This window comes from Quercus suber, unplaced genomic scaffold (genome assembly GCF_002906115.3).
Source record: "Quercus suber isolate HL8 unplaced genomic scaffold, Cork oak 2.0 scaffold_36, whole genome shotgun sequence".
NCBI classification, from domain to species: domain Eukaryota; kingdom Viridiplantae; phylum Streptophyta; class Magnoliopsida; order Fagales; family Fagaceae; genus Quercus; species Quercus suber.
In genome coordinates, this window is record NW_027069501.1 from 765977 (window position 1) to 787183 (window position 21207).

General features: G+C 35.1%; 5 protein-coding genes across 5 annotated transcripts; 2 read left to right on the forward strand and 3 right to left on the reverse strand.

Moving 5' to 3' along the window:
• Positions 1–289: 289 nt before the first annotated feature.
• On the reverse strand, positions 290–1738 carry LOC111989162 (small ribosomal subunit protein mS79 (rPPR3b)). The gene has a single exon (XM_024020953.2). The coding sequence runs from the start codon at positions 1666–1668 to the stop codon at positions 505–507; it is 1164 nt and encodes a 387-aa protein (XP_023876721.2). The 5' UTR covers positions 1669–1738; the 3' UTR covers positions 290–504.
• Positions 1739–3695: 1957 nt separating this feature from the next.
• Positions 3696–5282, reverse strand: LOC111989113 (small ribosomal subunit protein mS79 (rPPR3b)). Its single transcript, XM_024020916.2, has one exon. The coding sequence runs from the start codon at positions 5121–5123 to the stop codon at positions 3981–3983; it is 1143 nt and encodes a 380-aa protein (XP_023876684.1). The 5' UTR covers positions 5124–5282; the 3' UTR covers positions 3696–3980.
• A 3974-nt stretch (positions 5283–9256) lies between these two features.
• Positions 9257–11003, forward strand: LOC111988971 (transcription factor DYT1). The gene is made up of 4 exons (XM_024020779.2): positions 9257–9603; positions 9917–10090; positions 10190–10366; positions 10671–11003. The coding sequence occupies exons 1-4, from the start codon at positions 9403–9405 to the stop codon at positions 10740–10742; spliced, it is 624 nt and encodes a 207-aa protein (XP_023876547.1). The 5' UTR covers positions 9257–9402; the 3' UTR covers positions 10743–11003.
• A 2983-nt stretch (positions 11004–13986) lies between these two features.
• LOC136066470 (uncharacterized) lies at positions 13987–14463 on the forward strand. The gene has a single exon (XM_065770832.1). The coding sequence runs from the start codon at positions 13987–13989 to the stop codon at positions 14461–14463; it is 477 nt and encodes a 158-aa protein (XP_065626904.1).
• A 4132-nt stretch (positions 14464–18595) lies between these two features.
• Positions 18596–20655, reverse strand: LOC111989126 (uncharacterized). The gene is made up of 2 exons (XM_024020923.2): positions 20161–20655; positions 18596–18873 (listed from the first exon to the last, which is right to left on the reverse strand). Exons 1-2 carry the CDS (start codon positions 20579–20581, stop codon positions 18815–18817), a joined length of 480 nt encoding a protein of 159 aa, XP_023876691.1. The 5' UTR covers positions 20582–20655; the 3' UTR covers positions 18596–18814.
• Positions 20656–21207: the final 552 nt, after the last annotated feature.

Genomic DNA, 21207 nt, shown 5'->3' on the forward strand with positions numbered 1-21207 from the left:
TTCAGAACCAATGGAAGATCTGAGGAGGAATGTAAAGTAGTTGGCAGTTTTCAGCCACTTGGACATGCAATACCCTAAATTTTAAGTTCTTTAAAATTTTAATTTTTGGAATAATAAATTAAATGATTACACTTCCTAAATCCTAACTCCAGTACTAATTTGAAAAGTAAACATTCCAACAACTGTATACTAGGTGAGAAGAAGACTAATATAGAAAAAAAAAATTAAATGCCTTAGTTATTGACAAATAATTGTTAATTCCTTGTAGTTTAAAAAAATCAAAAAAAAAAATCCAGCAATATAGATATTTAAATTCATTGAAGATTGAATAGCGTACAAATGCCAAAATAACAAGGCTAAGATAACATTTTCACATCATGGTAAACCTGGTATCAATATTACAATTCTAGTCTAGCAATGTCATCACCATCAGCCAAGGTTATACATATGCAAAATCTCATAAAGAGAACAAACAGAATTGAAAAGGCAAAATCAAAAGAGTATCTACTTGTCCAGAGGCAATTCTAGTTTGAAATGGAAATACTTATTTGACTTCCCCAGTTCCACAAGCTCCTTAGCTTTTTCAATCTCTGTCTCCTTGACCAATCCATCTACCACACGCCTCAGTAACGCTATATCAATGCGCAACCTTTGTTTGATAACCTCCACACATAGCTCATGAGCCATATCGAAATCACCCTCTTCACAAAGACATGGAATGAGGGTCATATAAGTAACCCAATCAGGACTACAGTCATTTTTTCGTATTTCATTATACCACCACTTCGCTTCGTCCAACTTCCCATCTTTGCAAAACCCTTTAATCAAAGCATTATAACTGATCACATCAGCTTCAATTCCCTTGCTCCCCATTTCATCGATCAACTTCACTGCTTCTAATATCCTGTTCTCATTAACCATTCCTCGCAACCTTGAATTGTAACTTCTAATATTATGAACAACATTCTTTCCCTCCATCATAGCCCATATCTTCTCTCCTTCCAAAAATCTGCCATTACTATAAAACCCTTCGAGCAGAGTATTGAATGTAAATGAATCAGGCTCCATCCCATTCTTCTCCAACTCATCAAACATTGAAAGCGCAGTATCCAAAGAACCCATCTCACAAAATGCCTTAATAACAACATTATACGAGACCAAATCTGCTTCTATTGACAATTTGGGCGGTAATCCTCTAAAAATCTCATCAACTTTATCGAATTTCTTCGCGCTAACACAAGCAGCCAAAAGGGCATTGAAGGACTTAACTGTACGAGGACAATTCAGGTCAGGCATTTCATCAAACACCTTGTGGGCATGATCAAACATGCCAGCTTTCCCATACAGGGAAATGAGACGGATGGCAAAGCCTTCAATGGCGATTTCTGGGTACTTCTTCTGGGCCTCTAGGATCTCCTCGATCATGGAGAACTTCTTGGCAGTGGCGAGGCGTCGAACCGTGGACTCATAGATGCCGTGCTTGGCTCGAAAGCGGTCAGATTCGGAGGATTTCTTGAAGCTGTCGACAGCTTTTTGGAGTCTGCGTTCTTTGGTTTTTGCGTTTCTGGCTGAGGCTTTGACAGTGTTGGTTTGTGTTGCTGTAGATGCAGCAGATAGAGAAGTGGTGAAGATGCCATGGAGGCGACGGTAGAGCTGGGAGGAAGACATACTTCTTGTCAGTCTAACCGAACAAAGGGTTTTAGACTTTGTTAGTAGTTTCTACTTTTTAGGGTTTTAAGGGTTTTTACTTATGCCACTCTCAAGCTTTGTGTCTAAAGAAATTAATGTGATTTTGGGATGTGCTCAAATTTTTAATTTATTTTCATTATTAGCTTATTTTTGTTATTATTCATGAGTTTTACTACATTTTTTAATATTATTTATGGGTCATAGCTTATTTTTTAATATTTTCTTTACACTTTCAACAAAAAATTTTCAGTTTTAATTAAATAAACTGTTACAAACGAAGACTTTATGCATAATGTCATTTAAAATGAGTAAATCAATTATGAATTTTATGGAATGTGGTTTCTTTTTAATTGATATGCAAAGTTTAGGGTGATTAAAAGAGTTTTGACTTTTTTACGCAATTCATATACTTTTGCGATATGGTGGGCCTTTAATAAGATGTGTAAAAGTTGGTGATTTTTATGATGTTCTTAACAATATTAGTTCTTTTTTGGAGTAGAAAGAATCGGATTCCAAATTTTTTTTTTCCACTTTTTTTAATTAAATTAGCTAAATCTAAATCTCATTTTATGATCTTCTCAAAAGATTAAAAAAAAAAAATCCATAATATGAATGAATCTGAAGGGCCATAATATGAATGAATCTGATTTTAAATAATAACATATTTCAAAAATTATGTTTTAATTATAAATTAATTGCTAGTCATTTAAAAAAAAAAAAAGGAATGAAATCCTTCTTTTTTTTTTTGGGACCAAGAAAAAGGAATTAAATCCTAAAACATATATTTGATCGATATTAAGTATATGTCTTCCTCTCATATCCCATTTGCTTATTATTTTTTTTTTAGCATAATTTGATATTTTGGGAGGAAAGATTTGAACATTGAATATTTTTAATGAAATATTAGGATGTATCCTTTGGAGTTGTCAGTTGAGTTATAAAGCTCTTTATGTTTGTTATACTCTCAAATGTAAAATTTTGTCTTTAAATAAGCTTATTCTCGACTATTTATATGTTGTTTAAGAAATAAGGAACGGAAAAGTATAATTGTATTTAGTAAAAAAAAAAAATCAAAAAGTTGTACACAGTACATTAACTAACAACAAATAAATTAAATTAAAATAAAGAACCAAAATACATTGGGAGTACCTAAACTTTAGCCCATAGACAATTTTAGATCCTAAAGCAATCACCTTTATAATCCTTAACAAAATTAAATGGACTGTTTTTAGTCCTTAAAAACTAAAAGTAGTTAAATCTTACTATTTAACAAACTTAAAGTGATCACTTTCAGTTCTTATGAAGTAATAATGTGTTAGTTTTTTGTTTGGCCACATCTAAGAGATTAAACAATGTCAATTTTAACTTCAAGGATTAAAATCATTTTTAGGCTAATCTTCAAAAACCAATAGTATATTTAAGCTAAGAAAAACAACACTTCTATAATTTTTAGGGTACATTTTCATTATTCCACAGAACACTTATTAATTGTTTTTCTTTTTTCTTTTTCTTTTTTTTTTAATGAAAAAGGGTAAGTGCCAATTTCATTTTTAATGTTTGTCCCATTTAATTTCTGGAATTTCAAATTCAAAAATCAAATAAGAGCAACAAATATTCAAATATATATATATATATATATGCGACTCCTAAGGCTTCATTGCGAGACTATTCCATAATTTATAGCATCCGTTTTGAATTTACCAACAAATTTTATTTCCCAAACTAAATTCACATTTCCTAATATGTCGAATGCAGTTTAACCAGGAATAAAGCATAATTTGCTTAGGATGTGGGTGCTGATTTGAATTTGATCATGAACAGGCAAAGATAACACAAATCTAATCACACTAAACAAGGTCACACAAGGGTTTTGCAAAATAACAAATTAAAGTCGTGATTTCACTAGGCTGGCTAGCCACCCCTTTTGCAAGGGTCCATGTAAACTGTAAAGCCATACATTCATATGATTCACCACCACATAAACCAAATTTGAACCAAATAAGAACTTGCGGGAAAAAAATCTTAAACAGTGAATAGTTAAAACAATATAAAACATAATTGATAACAGATATCAAAGAAGATTAACTAGAACAGAAATTCACTACTCATCTAGAAGACATTTCAAGCTAGACAGGAAATAATTATTCAACCTCCCCTGATACAAGTATGATCCTTGCACTCATAAAAACCATTGCACCACTCAGCCGCTGAAGGCAATTCAGACTAGGACAGCAAAACCATTGCACTAAGCAGCTGAAGGCAATTCTGACTAGGATAGCAAAACCATTGCACTACTTAGCTGAAGGCAATTTCAGGAGATAACGACGATAACTATTTGTCTTCCCAAGCTCCATAAGCTTCTTTGCCTCCTCCATTCTAGACACCTTAACCAGTCCATCCAACACACGCTGCAATACTGCACCATCAACAAGGATCTTTCTCTTGAAAATTTCACTGCACAGTTCGAAGGCTAGGTCCAAATCACCCTTCTCACAAGCAAAGGGAACAAGTATTTCGAAAGTCTTTCTATCTGGGGCACACTCACTCTTCCCAATTTCATCGTACCACCGCTTAGCTTCATCCAAGTTCTCCTCATTAACATACCCTATAATCAGAGCTTTGAAACTAAACACATCAAGTTTGACTTCCTTAGCCTTCATTTCTTCAACTAGCTCAACGGCCTCTTTGGTTTTGTTCACAATGGCCAATCCAAGCAACTTTGCATTGTAACTCCTATTATCAGGAACAACATTCTTCTTCTCCATTCGACCCCATATCTTTTCACCTTCCAAAAATTGACCCTCCGTGTATAACGCATTCAAAAGGGTATTGAATGTAATCAAATCTGGCTCCACACCCTTCTTCTCCATCTCATCAAGCATTGAAACTGCAGAATCAAACGAACGCATCTCACAAAAACCCTTTATAACCGTATTATACGAATACAAATCTGGTTCAATCGACAACTCCTTTGGCAACTCCTTAAAAAGCCCTTGAACCAAAGGAAATTTCTTGGAGTTCACACATGCCCCCAAAAGGGCATTGAACGACAACACCGTGCGAGTGCAATCCCGTTCAGGCATTTCATCAAACACCTTCCGGGCGTGCTCGAACATGCCCGATTTACCGTACAACGTCATGAGTCGAGCGGAGAAGCCTTCTTTGGAGATATCTTTGTACTTCTTTTGGTCTTCGAGGATCTCTTCGATCAATTTGAAGCATTTAGCCCGACCAAGGCGGCGTACTGTGTCTTCATAAATGCCAGTTCGGGTGCGGAACCGTTCAAGCTCGGAGGACTTCTTGAACTTCTCGACGAGGCGTTTGAAGCTGCGTTCTTTGTAGAGATCTTCGGAAATGGCTTTGATGTTAGTTGCTGTTGAGTTTGGTTGGAGAGAGGTGGAGAAAGAGCGGCGTAGAATGCGTGAGAACGACATTGATTTTTTTTGCTTGTCGAGAGGCGTTCGGGGCTTTAGGAGGAGGAAAGTAAGAGAGTAAAAGTAATGAAGATTGAAAGCAAGGCCCTTGCTATTCGGTTTTTTGGAGGGTTTAAGGTTGGGGGTTTGCGTCTCTCAAAAAAAAAAAATAAAGGTTGGGGGTTTGGTGTCAGTGTGTGTGTCGCATAAAATAATAAGTACGGTCACATTTTCATTAGTTATTAATAATGTAAATCCGAGTTAACTGCATGGAATCGAATAAGAAATTTAGGATTTAATTTTGGCTCATTTCAAAAATTAATTTACATTTTAACTTGATAATAAAAAATAATAAACAAATAGTGGATGCTAAAATTTTGAAATACTATCATATTTTTTAATAACAAAAAGACAAAAAAAATGAAAATAATGTTATTACAAAAATCCATTAAGCTCAATAGGAACTTTTTAAATTTTCTAACATAAATGTTTAAGGTTTAAATCTCACCTCTTATTATAACTATTGAATTTTAAAAAAAATTAATGTCTATTTGATATACACTTAATAATTTTTTTTTTAACCTATTGAAAATTTGTTCTAAGGCATTATTTATATATATATATATATATATAAATCTAACACAAACAAGTGTATATCAAATATTAAATAGGTTTATTGTGGATTCTAATACAAACAGATCTATTAATCACATATACCAAATTTAAAAAATATTAAATCTCTATAATCCTTTTATAATGATTTCCTTCATGACTATCATGTTGGCAAGAATCGAAACCTTTGGTACACTAAAAAAATTATTTTATATAAATTTGTTGCAATGAACTCCCTCGAATGAATCTTTGTGGTTTCAAAACAATTTTACAAAGTCACTTTCTTTGACATTACAAGATAAGTTGGTTGAATCGGAAGATTTTTCAGTTTTGAAACAGCACAAGGTTTTTTTTATTTTTTTATTTTTTTATTTTTAATCTTTGCTCTAAAATGACAACCTTTTTCTCACTTAATGCAACCCTTGACAAACTTTTACACAAAATCAAATTCAACCAATTCCTAATATTTGAAGTTTGAACACAAATTTTCTTTTGGAGTTAACACACCCTTGAAAAACTATCAAGAAAATTTATAACTTGTCCCCTACACATAGGGTCTGTTTATATATTGCTTATTGCTAAAAACTAAAAATACCGTAACAAAATAATTTTTAAATGCGTGAATAGTGTCATAGGACCTTGTTTTAAAGAAAAATTTGTTGAAATCCATACTTGCGGGTCCCATGAACAGTGCACGGGACTCACAAAAAAAAAGGCAGATGCACATCTGTTTTCCTTTTCAGTGCAATCCAAACTCAATCATAAAGTTTAAACTAGACAATCAGCTTCTTGACTTCTCTCTAAATTGCAAATACTCTTAATAATTTTCTTCAGATTGAAACATTTTGCTAAAGCAAGCCGGCGGATTATGCCTTTGTATATGACAATGGATTTGACGATGGTGGAGTTAGGGTGGAGAAAGAAAGACAAAAAATGAGAGTGAACAGTAATGTTTTGGGGTCAGAAGAGAAATGACAAAATGAAGTATTGAAGTATTGCTATTATTAGGAAAACATTTACCAATTCACTTTTGGATGAGTATGAAATTGTTCTAGAAAATAAATGACTCTATTTGCATACACACTTAATAATTGTAAGTTAGGCCAAAATGGGGATACGCCCAAAAGTTCTAGCAAAAATGCCCAATTTTTGAAACTATCTAACGAGATGCCCCTATTTTGAAACTCGATTTTCTAAAAATCGAGTTTCAATGTAAAACTCAATTTTTTAGGCAAATCAAACTAAAAAAAAAAGGTGGAACTCGAGTTCCTTATTGAAACTCAATTTTAAACAAATCGAATTTCAAAACAGGAGCATATTACTAGATAGTTTCAGAAATGTGACATTTTGCTGGAATTTTTAGGTGAAAGGGGTATATCCCCATTTTGGCCTTGTAAGTTATAACCACCCACATTCATTTGTACTTTTCAGTCAATGAGACCAATACGAATACTTGTAAACAAACATCAAGATAGATCCATAACACATTGTATTCATACAAATATACAATGATTAAGAGCTACGATGATCTTTTTTTTCTTGTTGGCGTTTGGAGATTGGAAGAGAACTGAGGGTTGAGAGAGTGCAAAGTTGGAGGGAATGCCCCTTGGGTTTTTGGGAGGGTTTAAGGGGTGTGAAAAATTAAACCTCATACATTTAAATATGTCAATTTTTATTTTTATTTTTGGTAAAAAAAAAAAATTGTCAATTTAAAATCCATATTATTATTATTATTATTATTATGCCAAACACTTGGAATTTATGAAACATTTGAGATCATATGTGGGGGGTTTTGTTTGGCACATTAATAAAAAGAATGGGGTTTAAACTTTAAAGTGACAAATGTAAAAGTATGAGGTTTAATTTGTCACAAGGATAAAATTATGTTTTTTTTTTTTTTTACTTTTCCTTAAAAAATCAAAACCTTGGATTAACTATCATATTACGTTTTCATTAGACTTAACAAACCATAAATATGTTTGGAGTAAAATAAAAAGAAATGATCGCACTTGATAAAGGAATTTGGAGACGAGATGGAATATGAAACTTAGTTCTTCAAGTGGTCATCCTCAAAATATTATGGATTTGATGAATATATATATATATATATATATGTAAGGGCGTTTACAATGCAATGTGATGGGAATTTTTCCCTTTTTATCTTTTTCTTTGCAATTCACTGACATGGTTGGATGCCCAAAATCCCTAACCGTGCTGCAAGATAGAGGAGACTGGTAGGTCAGTCAAATCGGTTTAGGCTGGTCAATGCGGTTGGTCATGTCGGTTGGGCCAGTCTACATAACACTATATATAGAAGATATTTTGTTTAATCAATAATCATCCTAACCTATCATTTAATCTAAAATGTGTCCCATAAGCTTTAAAGTTTAAACTAAACAATCAGCTTCTTAAGTTCACTCAAAATTGCAAATAGTCTGCTGTTATACCTAGTTTTGGTGAAATGGAAACATTTTGCTAAAGCAAGCAGGCAGATTATGTCTTTATGTAATTGTTATGACTTTTTGAACTACTCGATCGACAATGTATTGCAGGACATAGTCTTTGTTGAGATGATGGAAGATGGTTTTGATGATGGTGGAGTTGGGGCGGAAAGAGGCGGAGAAAGAAAGACCAAATGAGAATGAAAGAAATTTTTTTGGGGTCAAGAGAGAATGTCAAAGTGAAAATTAGGGGCATTGATTCAACTCATTCCTGAATTGTTTTCTGGAAAACATTTATCAAGCCATTCTTGATGAGTAAGAAATTGTTCTAGAAAATAAAGGACTCTATTTGTATTTAGGAAAAATAATGTGAAGTGTTGCTGTCCTTACTCCTTAGAAAGGACTTCAGTGTACCATTAAGAGCAAGCCAAAAAATAAATGTACTATCATAAATATGAAAGGTACTCGAAATATCCATTGGAAACTAAAGCGTTCACCATTCTCAAACCATCCACATGGTACACTACATGAGACAATCCACAGCCTCTGGCATTGTCATAGTGGCTTATAGGGGATATAATTGTATTTTTCTGGGGGGAGAATATATGCTTATAACAACCCACATTCATTCGTACTTTCCAGTCAACAAAACCAATGCCAATACGTGTAAAGAATTGAAAAAACAAGATGGCACAATTGTATTCAAATAGTGATTAAAGAGCTAAATATTTTGGTTAGGAGATAGATTTGTGTTGTTTATTGAATATAGCTTCATATCAAGCATCTAATTATATAGCTCACTACGACTCCAGAATGGAACATCAATCAACTAATACTAGTTCACTAGTATGATCCTAAATATGATAGATCCATCAATCAACATTGCAGTTTAATGCAAGGAGACAAGACAAACATGAGAAATTATTAGCCATTTCTTATTTTCTATGGCTATAACTAGCAATACATTTCAACAACCCTCTCTCTCTCTCTCTCTCTCTCTCTCTCTCCCCCTCATGTTAAATGAGTCCAGAAAACAAGAATTGTGCTTATTGTTAGAGGATTCCCAAAAACTGTAGCACCATCCAGACTCTCTCTCTCTCTCTCTGTCTCACACACACACACACACACACACATGTTAAACTTGTGAAGGAGTTATATAATAATCATACAATCTCCAATCAAACTAGTGCAAAAGCTCTCTCTCTCTCTCTAACTAACTTGTGGAATCAACATTTATTCTCCACAAAATGGAGTATGTAGGCTCTGCCTTGGATGGATTATTCATAACAAAAGAAGGTAACAGCAGGGGAAGGGTTGGACGGCGGAGGTACAGCAATGACGATGGCACAGAGTTCAAGTCTAAGAACCTCCAAGCAGAGAGGAGGAGGAGGCAAAAGCTCAGTGATAGGCTCCTGGCACTACGTGCATTAGTTCCTATTATCACAAATGTACTACTCATGGCATTTTGAATTCGATATGAGAAACAATCGGAAGCCTATTGCAGCGTCACAAACTCAAAATCTCACTTATCAGATTCCATAACACCCTTAATATTCTATGTTTTTAAATTTCAAGTAATGTGTTTCACAACCATTTTGTTTTTGTTTACAAAAAATGGGAAAAGGGGATTTGAATTTAAGTTATCCTTCATGTGAGAACTAGACAATGCTACTGTAATACAAAGCTCTTGATCATAACGCTTTTGTTTACAGTCAAAAACATCATATGTTTAAGATATATGATTATTTTGCTTGTCTGTAGATGAACAAAGCAACCATTATCGAGGATGCAATTTCATATATTGAGGAACTGCAGAACAATGTGAAGGTTCTTCAGGGCCTACTTTATGAAATGGAAGCATCATCTGAAGAGGGAGCATTGCCAAGAAGTGAAGAAATTGATCCTGCCGAAGAGATGAGGAAAAGTGGAATTCAGGTTAATCAACTACTAGCTAATCAGTTCTATTGGAGTCTTAGACGCATAAAGTTCTTTTAAGCATATATAATTGATGATTCTTTTTGTTGATTTTCTTAGGCAGAGGTTGAGGTCACCCAAATTGATGGGAACAAACTTTGGATAAAAATCATCTTCGAGAAGAAAAGGGGTGGATTCACAAGACTGATGGAGGCCATGACTGCTTTTGGCTTTGAACTCATTGATACAAGTGTTACTACCTCCAAAGGAGCAATGCTTGTTTCATCCTGTGTTAAGGTTTGTAAAAAGTAAAAACAAAAACTTTGGTGCCACCTTTCCAAAAATACTTTTTTTTTTTAATAAAAAAAAAATTAGTATTTTCTCCTTTGTACTAGCATGGTATCAAAACAAACTCATATCTAACTAAAAAATCAAAGTAGGTACATACATGCAATGGTAACAAACTTAGAACCAACAATTAAATCAAACTGCAATTCACTGTCACAACGAGTTGTCCTACACTTTTCCTCAGTTTTGTACATGTACTTTCATAAGTTTTAACTGATAATGCTTATTTATTGTAAACTCCTTGTACTTTCAGGGAATTCATGGTGAAATAAATGTAGTCCAGCGCACCAAGGAGTTGCTGCTACAGATCATTAATGGCATATAGAGCAATTGGGAGTATTACTGATCAGTCATTGAACTGACAAAATAAATGTGCATTTTGTGTTGGTTTCTAGTCGATTTTCTGTTAATACCTTAGTTATTACGTTTGGTGGCATGTAAGACAAGGCTTATTTATGCATTACTAAGAGAAAATGCTTGTCAAATCCACATGTTGGTGGAGAAAATTTTATCAAGTAAACACTAAACAATGCTTGTGCTTTCCGGTTGTGGATCACTAGATCTCTATTTCACCAATTTGGGTTTCAAATACTTGATAATAAAATAAAATATCACCTTTTTATTTCATGTTTCTGCTTGAACACATGACTTTCAAGTTGCAATTCATAGTATATTCCAACTATTGACAGTAACCTAAAAAATATCAGATGAAAAATTAGTTTTCTTTAGGAGGATTACCATAAACTAGTTTTAAATCCAATTAATAACTACAACACAGAACACATCGTTTAATGATAGTGATCGCGATCTTTCACATATTTAGGGGGTGTTTGGTAGAGTAGTTTAAAAATTGTTGTTTATTGTTTTTTGAAATACGTGTGGGTGAAAAAGTGTGTTGAAATACGTGAAATGCTGTTTAAAAACTAAAAAATGTTGTTTAAAATGGCAAACCAAACGGGGCCTTAATCTCGGAAAGTATTACTGTATTATCTTTCTTAATTAAGCATTTGGGAATAAAAACTTGTTCCCCTTATTTCTTTCCTTATTTAGTAACTCAAAGCAATAATGCTTCTTCCTCAAAACTATAACTTTTAAATATAAAAATAATTTATGAAAAACATTACAGGTTTGGGCTTGAGAGTTTTTCGATTCTGTTTTAGGTGAGAAAACCATGTACTAGAGTTAGAGTTATTCTAATAGGCACATAGAAATTATTGATAAAAAATTGATTTTATTACAAAAGAAACTTGTAAGGGTGTCACGAAAAAAATGAGAATTACAGTCACTCTCATAAAACTTTTCTTTAATTTCTATTTGCTTGATATAACAAAATAACATTATAGTGATGATAAGTAAAGATGTTTTGTCAAAATTTTTTATAGTGCTTTCAATAACATTCGATCAAGCAATTATTATTTCTCGTATCCGATATATGAATTCTCCTCATAGTGCATGAGTTCCACCCTCGTAATGCATTAGACCAATAAGATAATGGGAGTCATACACTATAAGAGGTAGAAGGTATATATTCAAGGCCTAAGATACCCTCTCCTTGTCAAGAGCATTGAACACAGTAAAAGCGATATATGAAGTTGCAAGAAGCATTACTGGGACAAAATTGGGAAATGCCCTGTTTGGGTAAAAATAGCAGCATAATGCCCTTTTCTCCAAACTATATAGGAAAATGCCCTTCTTTTGTAACTCGATTTTCTCAAAATTGAGTTAGGCCCTATAGCGGCGTTTTTTAGGAGCCTATAGTGATGTTTTTAGGACCTATAGTGGCGTTTTTTAACTCAATTTATAAGAAATCGAGTTATAGGTAAAAAAAAATTAAAAAAAATTGCCTATAACTCGATTTTATGGAAATCGAATTACAAAACGTCACTATAGATCCTGAAAATGTCACTATAGGTCCTTAAAAACGTCGCTATAGGGCTCCAGAATTTTTTTTTTTATAACTCGATTTTGAGAAAATCGAGTTACAAAAGAGGGGCATTTCCCTATATAGTTTGGAGAAAAAAGGCATTATGCTGCTATTTTTACCCAAATGAGGCATTTCCCAATTTTGTCCAGCATTACTGTGATACCTATATATATTCAAGCCAAAAAGAAAGAAAAGAGATATCAATAAATATGTTTGTAAATGATTTTGCAAAAGGCATTACCATTGACCTCTGTTACGACAACCTTAAAGTTGTTAAGGCGGTTGTGGTCACATAAAAAGTTTAAAACATTTTGAGAAGGTTCATTACTTTGCAGTTTGCATTACTATCAATCGTTTGAAGACTTGAAGCGAAGTTTTCTTTTAATTATTTTGGAGTTTTAAAGATCTAAGGAAAATAGAAAAACTATTAATTCTTATGAAAAATGAAAGAATGTAGTTGAATAGCTATTGACGGGATTGACGAATTCATTTACTGAAGACGACGACCATAAGTCCAACGAAGACATCCCTGAACGAGCAAATTAATACCCACTGACAGGACTGACGAACTCATTCGCCAAGACGACCTCAACAATACAGACGAGGGCATACTTGGACGAACAAAACCAATGCCCACGTCACTGACGAGGGTAAAGCCATCCATTCAATACAGCCAATTAATACATAGGACAGTTACAAATCCAGCTGTGTGAGCCATTGGAGCACATTGAAGCCACATTATGAGGCACGAAACGTTACTAAGAAGAGCATTAATACCACCTTAATTGCCCCAACGGCTAGGAGCTGTAACCGCATATATAAAGCCTCCACATTGCCAAGTGCAAGGTACATACACACATAGACACTAAGAGATCTCTTTCATTTTTGTTCAATTACATTGTTTATTCCCAAGAGAGCTTCTTATACTGACTTTGGCATCGAAGGCATTGTGGCAGGCACCACACCAGTGACCACCTTTGAGAGTACGTTCATACAGGTTAAGGATTGCTTCCATCTGACCAACTCGACTGACAAGCTTACGGTTCATCAGTATAACTCTACTGACGAACTTACACTACTGACGAACTTATTCCACTGACGAACTTACTTGACTGGCGAACTTACTTAACTGACGAATTTACGCTTCATCAGTTTGGCGCCGTGTGGGAACGACATTTTCGTGTTCAATCTCGAAAAAGTAGTTTCCGATCAACTATTTCTCTTAGATGGAGTCTAATCATGATTCCGCAGCCCTAGAACAACAAGTTCAGGCTCTTGCAGCCACCGTTGAAGAACTGACCAGACAAAATCAGGAAATGAAGCTACGGCTTCAGCAAGAGGAGAATCGGTCTAAGGGGAATCAGGATGACGAGGGAGATAGCCATAGAAAAAGTGACCATCGAAGGCCTACTCTTCCAACCGAGTAGAACTCGGACTTGCTCCAGGAGATGAGGAGGGAGATGGACGAACTTAGGAATGCCATCAAGGAAAAAACAGAGCGAAGTGTGGATCGAATGGTCAGGGCAACGGATTCGCCGTTCACCACAGCAGTCCTTAACTGTCCAGTACCGTCGAAATTTCGGCTACCTCAACTTGAACCCTTTGATGGCTAAAGGACCCTCAGGATCGCCTTAACACCTTTAAAATGACACTAGGACTCCAGCAGCCCCCAGACGAAATATTATGTCGTTCCTTCCCAACTACTTTCAAGGGAGCTGCAAGGGAATGGTTCACAAAGTTGCCAACATCTTCCATTGACACCTTCGAGCAGTTGAGCAACGCCTTTCTGTGTCACTTCATTGGAGGACAACATCCAAAGAGGACCGCGGATCATTTACTCACCATCAAACAAGGAGAGAAAGAAACCTTAAGGTCCTATGTGAAACGCTTCACTCGAAAAACCCTGGAGGTGGACGAAGCTGACGATAAGGTGCAGTTGACGACCTTCAAAGCAGGACTGCGATCTAGGGAGTTCGTTTCTTCACTCGCAAAAAATCCTCCAAAAACAATGGCAGGGATGCTCCTGAAAGCACAGAAATACATGAACGCAGAAGAAGCACTGGCTGCCATAAAGGACGTGGAAAAACCAGGGAACAAGGAAGAAAAAGGAGGACGAACGTAGAGGACAGAAAAGGGACCGCTCAGATCGTCGGTTCAGTGACGAAGGTAAGTCTAAATGGGGTTTCTCCCGTCGGGGTTCTCGTTGTGGTTCCGTAAGCCCACATGGGAAGGACCTTACCGAGTCACCCACTACTCCAGACAATGTAGGTATCACCTGGAAACCCTAGACGGACAGAGGCTCTCGAGGCCATGGAACATCGAGCACTTGAAGAAATACCACTAACAGATGTAACAGAAAATGTATTCGTCATTGAAATTAATAAATGAACTATTTAGCTAATGTCTCCATAACAAGCAGGTCTGAGCAGCTACAAGTCTCAAAAATGGCTAAGTAACAAGATTCCGCCTCGAAGGATGTAAGTTACTGATGATGACAAGATCCCTAAAAGGGTGTAAGTCACAAAAGCTGATAAGTAACAAGATTCCGCCTTGACGGATGTAAGTTACTGACGATGACAAAATCCCTAAAAGGGTGTAAGTCACAAAAATGGATAAGTAACAAGATTCTGCCTCGACAGATGTAAGTTACTGACGATGACAAGATCCCTAAAAGGGTGTAAGTCACAAAAACTGATAAGTAACAAGATTCCGCCTCGATGGATGTAAGTTACTGACGATGACAAGATCCCTAAAAGGGTGTAAGTCACAAAAGCTGATAAGTAACAAGATTCCGCCTCGACGGATGTAAGTTACTGACGATGACAAGAGCCCTAAAAGGGTGTAAGTCACAAAAGTGGATAAGTAACAAGATTCCGCCTCAACGAATGTAAGTTACTGACGATGACAAGATCCCTAAAAGGGTGTAAGTCACAAAAGCTAAAAATGGCTAAGCCAAAAATGACTTAATAGGGTGTAAGTCACAAAAGGTATTGACGAAGTTATAGACAAAAGGTACTGACGAAGAGAAGGGAAGGAATTTAGAAACAAAGGTTCAAAAAACTGAAAACTAGCAGTAAACCCAATGTTCACATGAATTGGAGTTATTTACAGCCAAAAGCTTTCACATTCTATGGTCGTCATTACAAGTCTCGACGACCACAAAATCGGGGGCAACTGACGGGACTGACGAACTCATTTACTGAAGACGACGACCATAAGTCCAACGAAGACATCCCTGAACAAGCCAATTAATACCCACTAACAGGACTGACGAACTCATTCGCCAAGACGACCTCAACAATACAGACGAGGGCATACTTGGACGAACAAAACCAATGCCCACGTCACTGACGAGGGTAAAGCCATCCATTCAATACAGCCAATTAATACATAGGACAGTTACAGATCCAGCTGTGTGAGCCGTTGGAGCACATTGAAGCCACATTATGAGGCACAAAACGTTACTAAGAAGAGCATTAATACCACCTTAATTGCCCCAACGGCTAGGAGCTGTAACCGCATATATAAAGCCTCCACATTGCCAAGTGCAAGGTACATACACACATAGACACTAAGAGATCTCTTTCATTTTTGTTCAATTACATTGTTTATTCTCAAGAGAGCTTCTTATACTGACTTTGGCATCTGAGGCATTGTGGCAGGCACCACACTAGTGACCACCTTTGAGAGTACGTTCATACAGGCTAAGGATTGCTTCCATCTGACCAACTCAACTGACGAGCTTACGGTTCATCAGTATAACTCTACTGACGAACTTACACTACTGACGAACTTATTCTACTGACGAACTTACTTGACTGACAAACTTACTTAACTGACGAATTTACGCTTCATCAGCTATGAAGGATTGCTATGTTTGTTCGGCCATAATATTTTATAAAAAATAAATCATTTTTTAATAAGTATTTTTTATAAAATTATCTCATTTTCTTATATTTGGACCAGAGAACCATATTGAGTAAAATAAAATAAACTAATATTAATATATTTGTTTAAATCGTAGGGTTTTAGGGTATGAAAAATTTACAGTTATAACCCTTAACAACGCGAGGTGAGGCGAGGTGGGTTTAAAAAGTTTAAACCCATTCCCACCCTGCCTCATGATGCAGAGCTAAAATTTTGCCCCATCCCCACCTCACCGCCTTTGCGGGGAAGGGAAAATTAGCGCTGAGCGAAGCGGAGAGTAGCAGGTTAAGCAGGACGGGGGAAAATTGCCATCCCTATGAAAAATTATCTTTACACAAGCTTTTCTATCTAAACAAACGTAGCATTTATTTATTTAGTAAAATTAAATAAAGATTCATAGGGAAAATAAGAGGGGAAAAAAAAAAGGAATGAATGGATAATTACAAATTGTAAGGCGAGCACAGTATGTTAAAATATCCAATTTAGGTGTTAAAATATCCAAGATAGGCAAAGCTAGTTTGTCTAACTCTTCCGAAAAAGACTAATGGAGTATTAAGAAAGAGAAAGCCCAAGAAAGAAATGGAATCAAATCTCTCACCCCACTTGTATGGAAGATCCGCTTTTGGATAACAGTGCTGTCATTAATTTGGTTTAGAGATTTTTTTATATTTTTATTTTTTTTGGAGATGCTATTTGGTTAGCATCCACAGCAGTAGAGCTAAAAATTTAGCTATTTAGTTCTACCAAAATAATATAAATATCACAATAAAATAATATATCTACTACAATAAAATAATTCATCTCACTACAATAAAATAATATATTCATTATATACAACCATTACAGCCACACACACACAACCACAACCACCACCACCACAGCCCATAACAAAGAAAAAAAAATCAAGCCCACACCCACCAGACGCACCAGGCAACACCCACACCCTCCACCACGAAACCCACCCGAGCCACCACCACGAACATACCGATCTACCCACAAACCCACCCACAACCCAACCACCCAGCCACCCACCAATAAGCCCAACCACCCACCGACACCGATCTACCCACACAACCATAACCACCAACGTCGATCTACTCCATTCCTCACTAGGTAATATATCCACTAATGCCGGCGAACCCAACCACCCACCGACGCTAATCTACTCACACAACCACAACCACCACCACACCACAGCCCACAGCAGCAAAAAAAAAAAAAAAAAAAAAAAAAAAAAAAAAAAAAAAAAAAAAAAAAAAAAGGAAGAAAGAAGAAAAGCTAGAGAGAGAAAAAGAAAGAAAGAGAAAATATTTTTTAAATGAAAAAGGAAAGAGAAATTTAATAAAATTATATATATATATATATATTTTTTGTTTAGCTCTCATGAATTGTGCACATCTGTCTATAGATGTGCATTGTAGCAATGGAGCTAAAAAAAATAGATTTAGCTCCATTGTTGGAGCATGATTTTGATGTTTGAGCAGCTAAAATATAACAATATGGCAATATAGCACCATTGCTATGAGTGTTATAAGTGATAAATGGAAGAAATACACAGCCTTTTGGCATAACAGTGATTATATCAAGTTGGCATGAAAAAACGTAGATACAAACAGCTATACACATGAATCAACTCTAAGTTCAACATGGCTATCACATGCCACTTTACCAAGGATTCTAAGCTAAATGTGTCTTGACTAACGACTGGGAATGGCAGATGGCTCTTTTATTAGAAGAATAAACTCCCAAATTCTAATTTTTTTTTTTTTTTTTTGAAAACACAAATTCTAATGGTTTTAATAACCCAATACATAATTAATCTCATATCATATGGTAATATTGTTGATAGGATCAATGAAATTAAGAGAAAATGTAAATGAAAAGCTCTCTCTCTCTATATATATATATAAATAGCAACTAACCATCTTCCTATGGAAAAAATCAACTAACATTCAATACACCTACTAAGTCATTTCATTCTTTTCAAGCCTAAGCCTATCCAAGGGCCAAGGCTACCCGCTTGAACCTCTCAAACACGTCAACAAAAATCCGTGAAAAGATCTCATACCATATATACAAGTGTTCGCCAAATTCATGGAGCAAAAAAATGTCATTCACTTTCACTCATTCACTTATCCTTCTTCTGTAGAGAAAATGATGTTTTACATTATTAATTATTTCAGAATATCGCAAAATAACAGGAAAACCTTGTCCATACTCCATATCATAATAACCAACAAAAATTACAGGCTTAGTATTAAAAAAAAAAAAAAAAAACCACCAAAATTTCTTTAGATACCATCTAGTTAAAGAATCTAATGCTAAAATTCCGAAAATTTTGCAGCTTAATTTCCAAATCTTATACCCAATTATCCATTTTTTACAGCCCTAAACAACATCTATGATCTGTACTCCAAATTTTCCTCTTCCAAAAATAAAAAAATAAAAAACAAAAACAAAAACCCCAAAAAACAAAAAGAGAAATAAAATATGAGACAAACAAAAAAGAAGAGAACTCCATCTCTCTCATATGAAATAGTTATCTCTCATCTTTGAACTTGAAATCCCATATTCATCTTCCTGCTATTCTTCTCCAATATCAGGCCTGCACTCAACATTTAAATATAACGTTATTCAAAGAGACAAAATTCAACAAAAAGAAGAAACTGAACATTTTAAAGTAATACTTTTTTGGGCTAATTACAACTTAGAACTTATCCACATGTGGTTTGACCCACATGTGGTTTGACCCAAATTAAAGTTGCCTATCTATCATTTAAAATTTAGCATTTTACACATATGAGCTCTGCTCCGTTAGGCTTCCGGTACCTACCTCTCCATATTTCATTAAAAACACATTTTAATACAAATACATAACACAAAGCAGATCAAAAGGTTAGGGTTTGAAGATAATTTTTCATACTAAGTCAACTCTCCCTTAAGGAACTACCCATTTATCATAATCACCATTTGAATCCCCTACAAAGCTCACTTTGAATCACCACCAAGGGTAAATGATTATTCTTGCTGGATTTCACGACTTCAAAATCAGGGAGTGAAAAACCAAGTGTCAACATTAATGGTTTTACTTGATTTTGGATTTAGTTTTTGACTTTTCTATGATTCTTGGTGGGTTTTGGTCATTTTTGAAGAAAATGAAGAGAAAGAGAATTGTGTTGAGAAAATCGATATGGGTCTTGAATTTGGGTTGGATACCTTTTTGTGTCTTGTCTTTAGTGGAGTTTAAGCTCTCTCTCTCTCTCTCTAACACACACACACACACACACACAAACCCAGCCAAGATTCAAGCTTTATTTTCATTTCTTTTTTTTTGTTTATCTTCAAAGCTAACATCGGAAGTTTGCTTCATTTTGATATACAATCTGTATTTGTTTGAATTTCTTTTATGTAATGTTCATCCATCTTTTACAAAATTTTAAACCCTAGCTTTTTGATCCATTTTATGTTATGTTTTTTAATTAAAATCTGTTTTCTTAACGGCAAATGCAAAGGTGGGTTACAGAATCCTAACAGAGCAAAGCTTAAAGTGCCAAATTTCAATCCACAGACACAGAGCAAAGCTTAAAGTGCCAAATTACAATCCAAAGGCAACTTAAATTCGAGTCAAATCACAGGTGGGTAAGATGTAATTAGGCCTACCTTTTTTGTTAAGAAATAATTTTACAGAATTTTAATCAGGCTGTTTAATCAAAAATACAAAGACACAATTTTCCAAAATTTTCCGATCGGGTTTCTCAGCAACCAAACAGAGTAAAAGTGCCCGAGGAAAGAACAAATTAACAGACCCAGAAAGGGTTTTACCCAGATCCAGAATCAAATAACAATTCAGAACCCCAGTACAAAAAAAAAAAATCAGAGAAAAATTTAGTACCTTGAGGCTTACAAACTGGAGGATCTTCAAACAGAGAAAGAGAGAGTTGTTTATGAGCAACACCAATATCAAACAAAATCAGCCCTGAAGACGGATCATTCACTATGATATCTTTCACTGGCAGCCATAGAAAAAGCTCTTCCTGACTCAGACCCTCCAACCCTTTGAGCCCGCCAAAGCTGAGGTTAGCCCTGATTACGCTATCAAAGTGTACTCTTGTCTCAAACTTGGCTAAGCATGGCTGGTCCAAATGAACCTCTAGAAGACCATTTTGGTCTAGACTGTATGACTTTACACTGTCTGGGAAAAGCCCAGCCGGAAGGCCTTGGCTTTCAAGAAGGTTGTGGATGGAAGAGGTGGCTGTGAGAGGAAGATGGAGGAGAAGAAAGATAGTGAAGAAGGACATAGGTGTCAGAGACATTGTCACAGAGTTCTATTGGATGAACACACTCTGGTTTGTTTTTGTCTTTAGGTTTAGGTTTTAAGAAGAGTGTGTTTTTATTTATTTATTTCTTTTAAAGGTTAAGTTTTCAAGGTTATTATTGGAAGTGGGGGCCAGAATGTACCGTCTTTGTTATGGGTTGGCATGAGATATCGACCAAATTACCCTTTGCTAAATTCAGATTCTTGTTAAGGAATGTGTATAAAATAATGTTTTGGTTAAGGGGAAAAGACCTTAATAGCCAAGATTTGGTGGAGTCAAATTTGTTTCACCGGAAGTGTTTTATTGGTGTAATTTTATTGGAAGTAGTGGTAAATAGTGTAGTAAGTAGTTAAAGACCTATTGGTTTAACTTTAGCAATTGTATACAGTAGAAGACTTTTTCAACTTCAATATAATTATGTTTCACAAAAACAAAACAAAATTTTCATAGAATTGTTAACGACAGATTTTAATATTTAAATATGAAAACCAAAAATTATGGGCAAAAAAAAAAAAAAAAATTGGTTTGATAAGTGATTTTTTTTAGGAGTGTTTGAGTTATATTTCTTATTTTAGGATGTTTGAATACTGAATTTAGAAAACTCTTACTACTAGTTTTCAGTT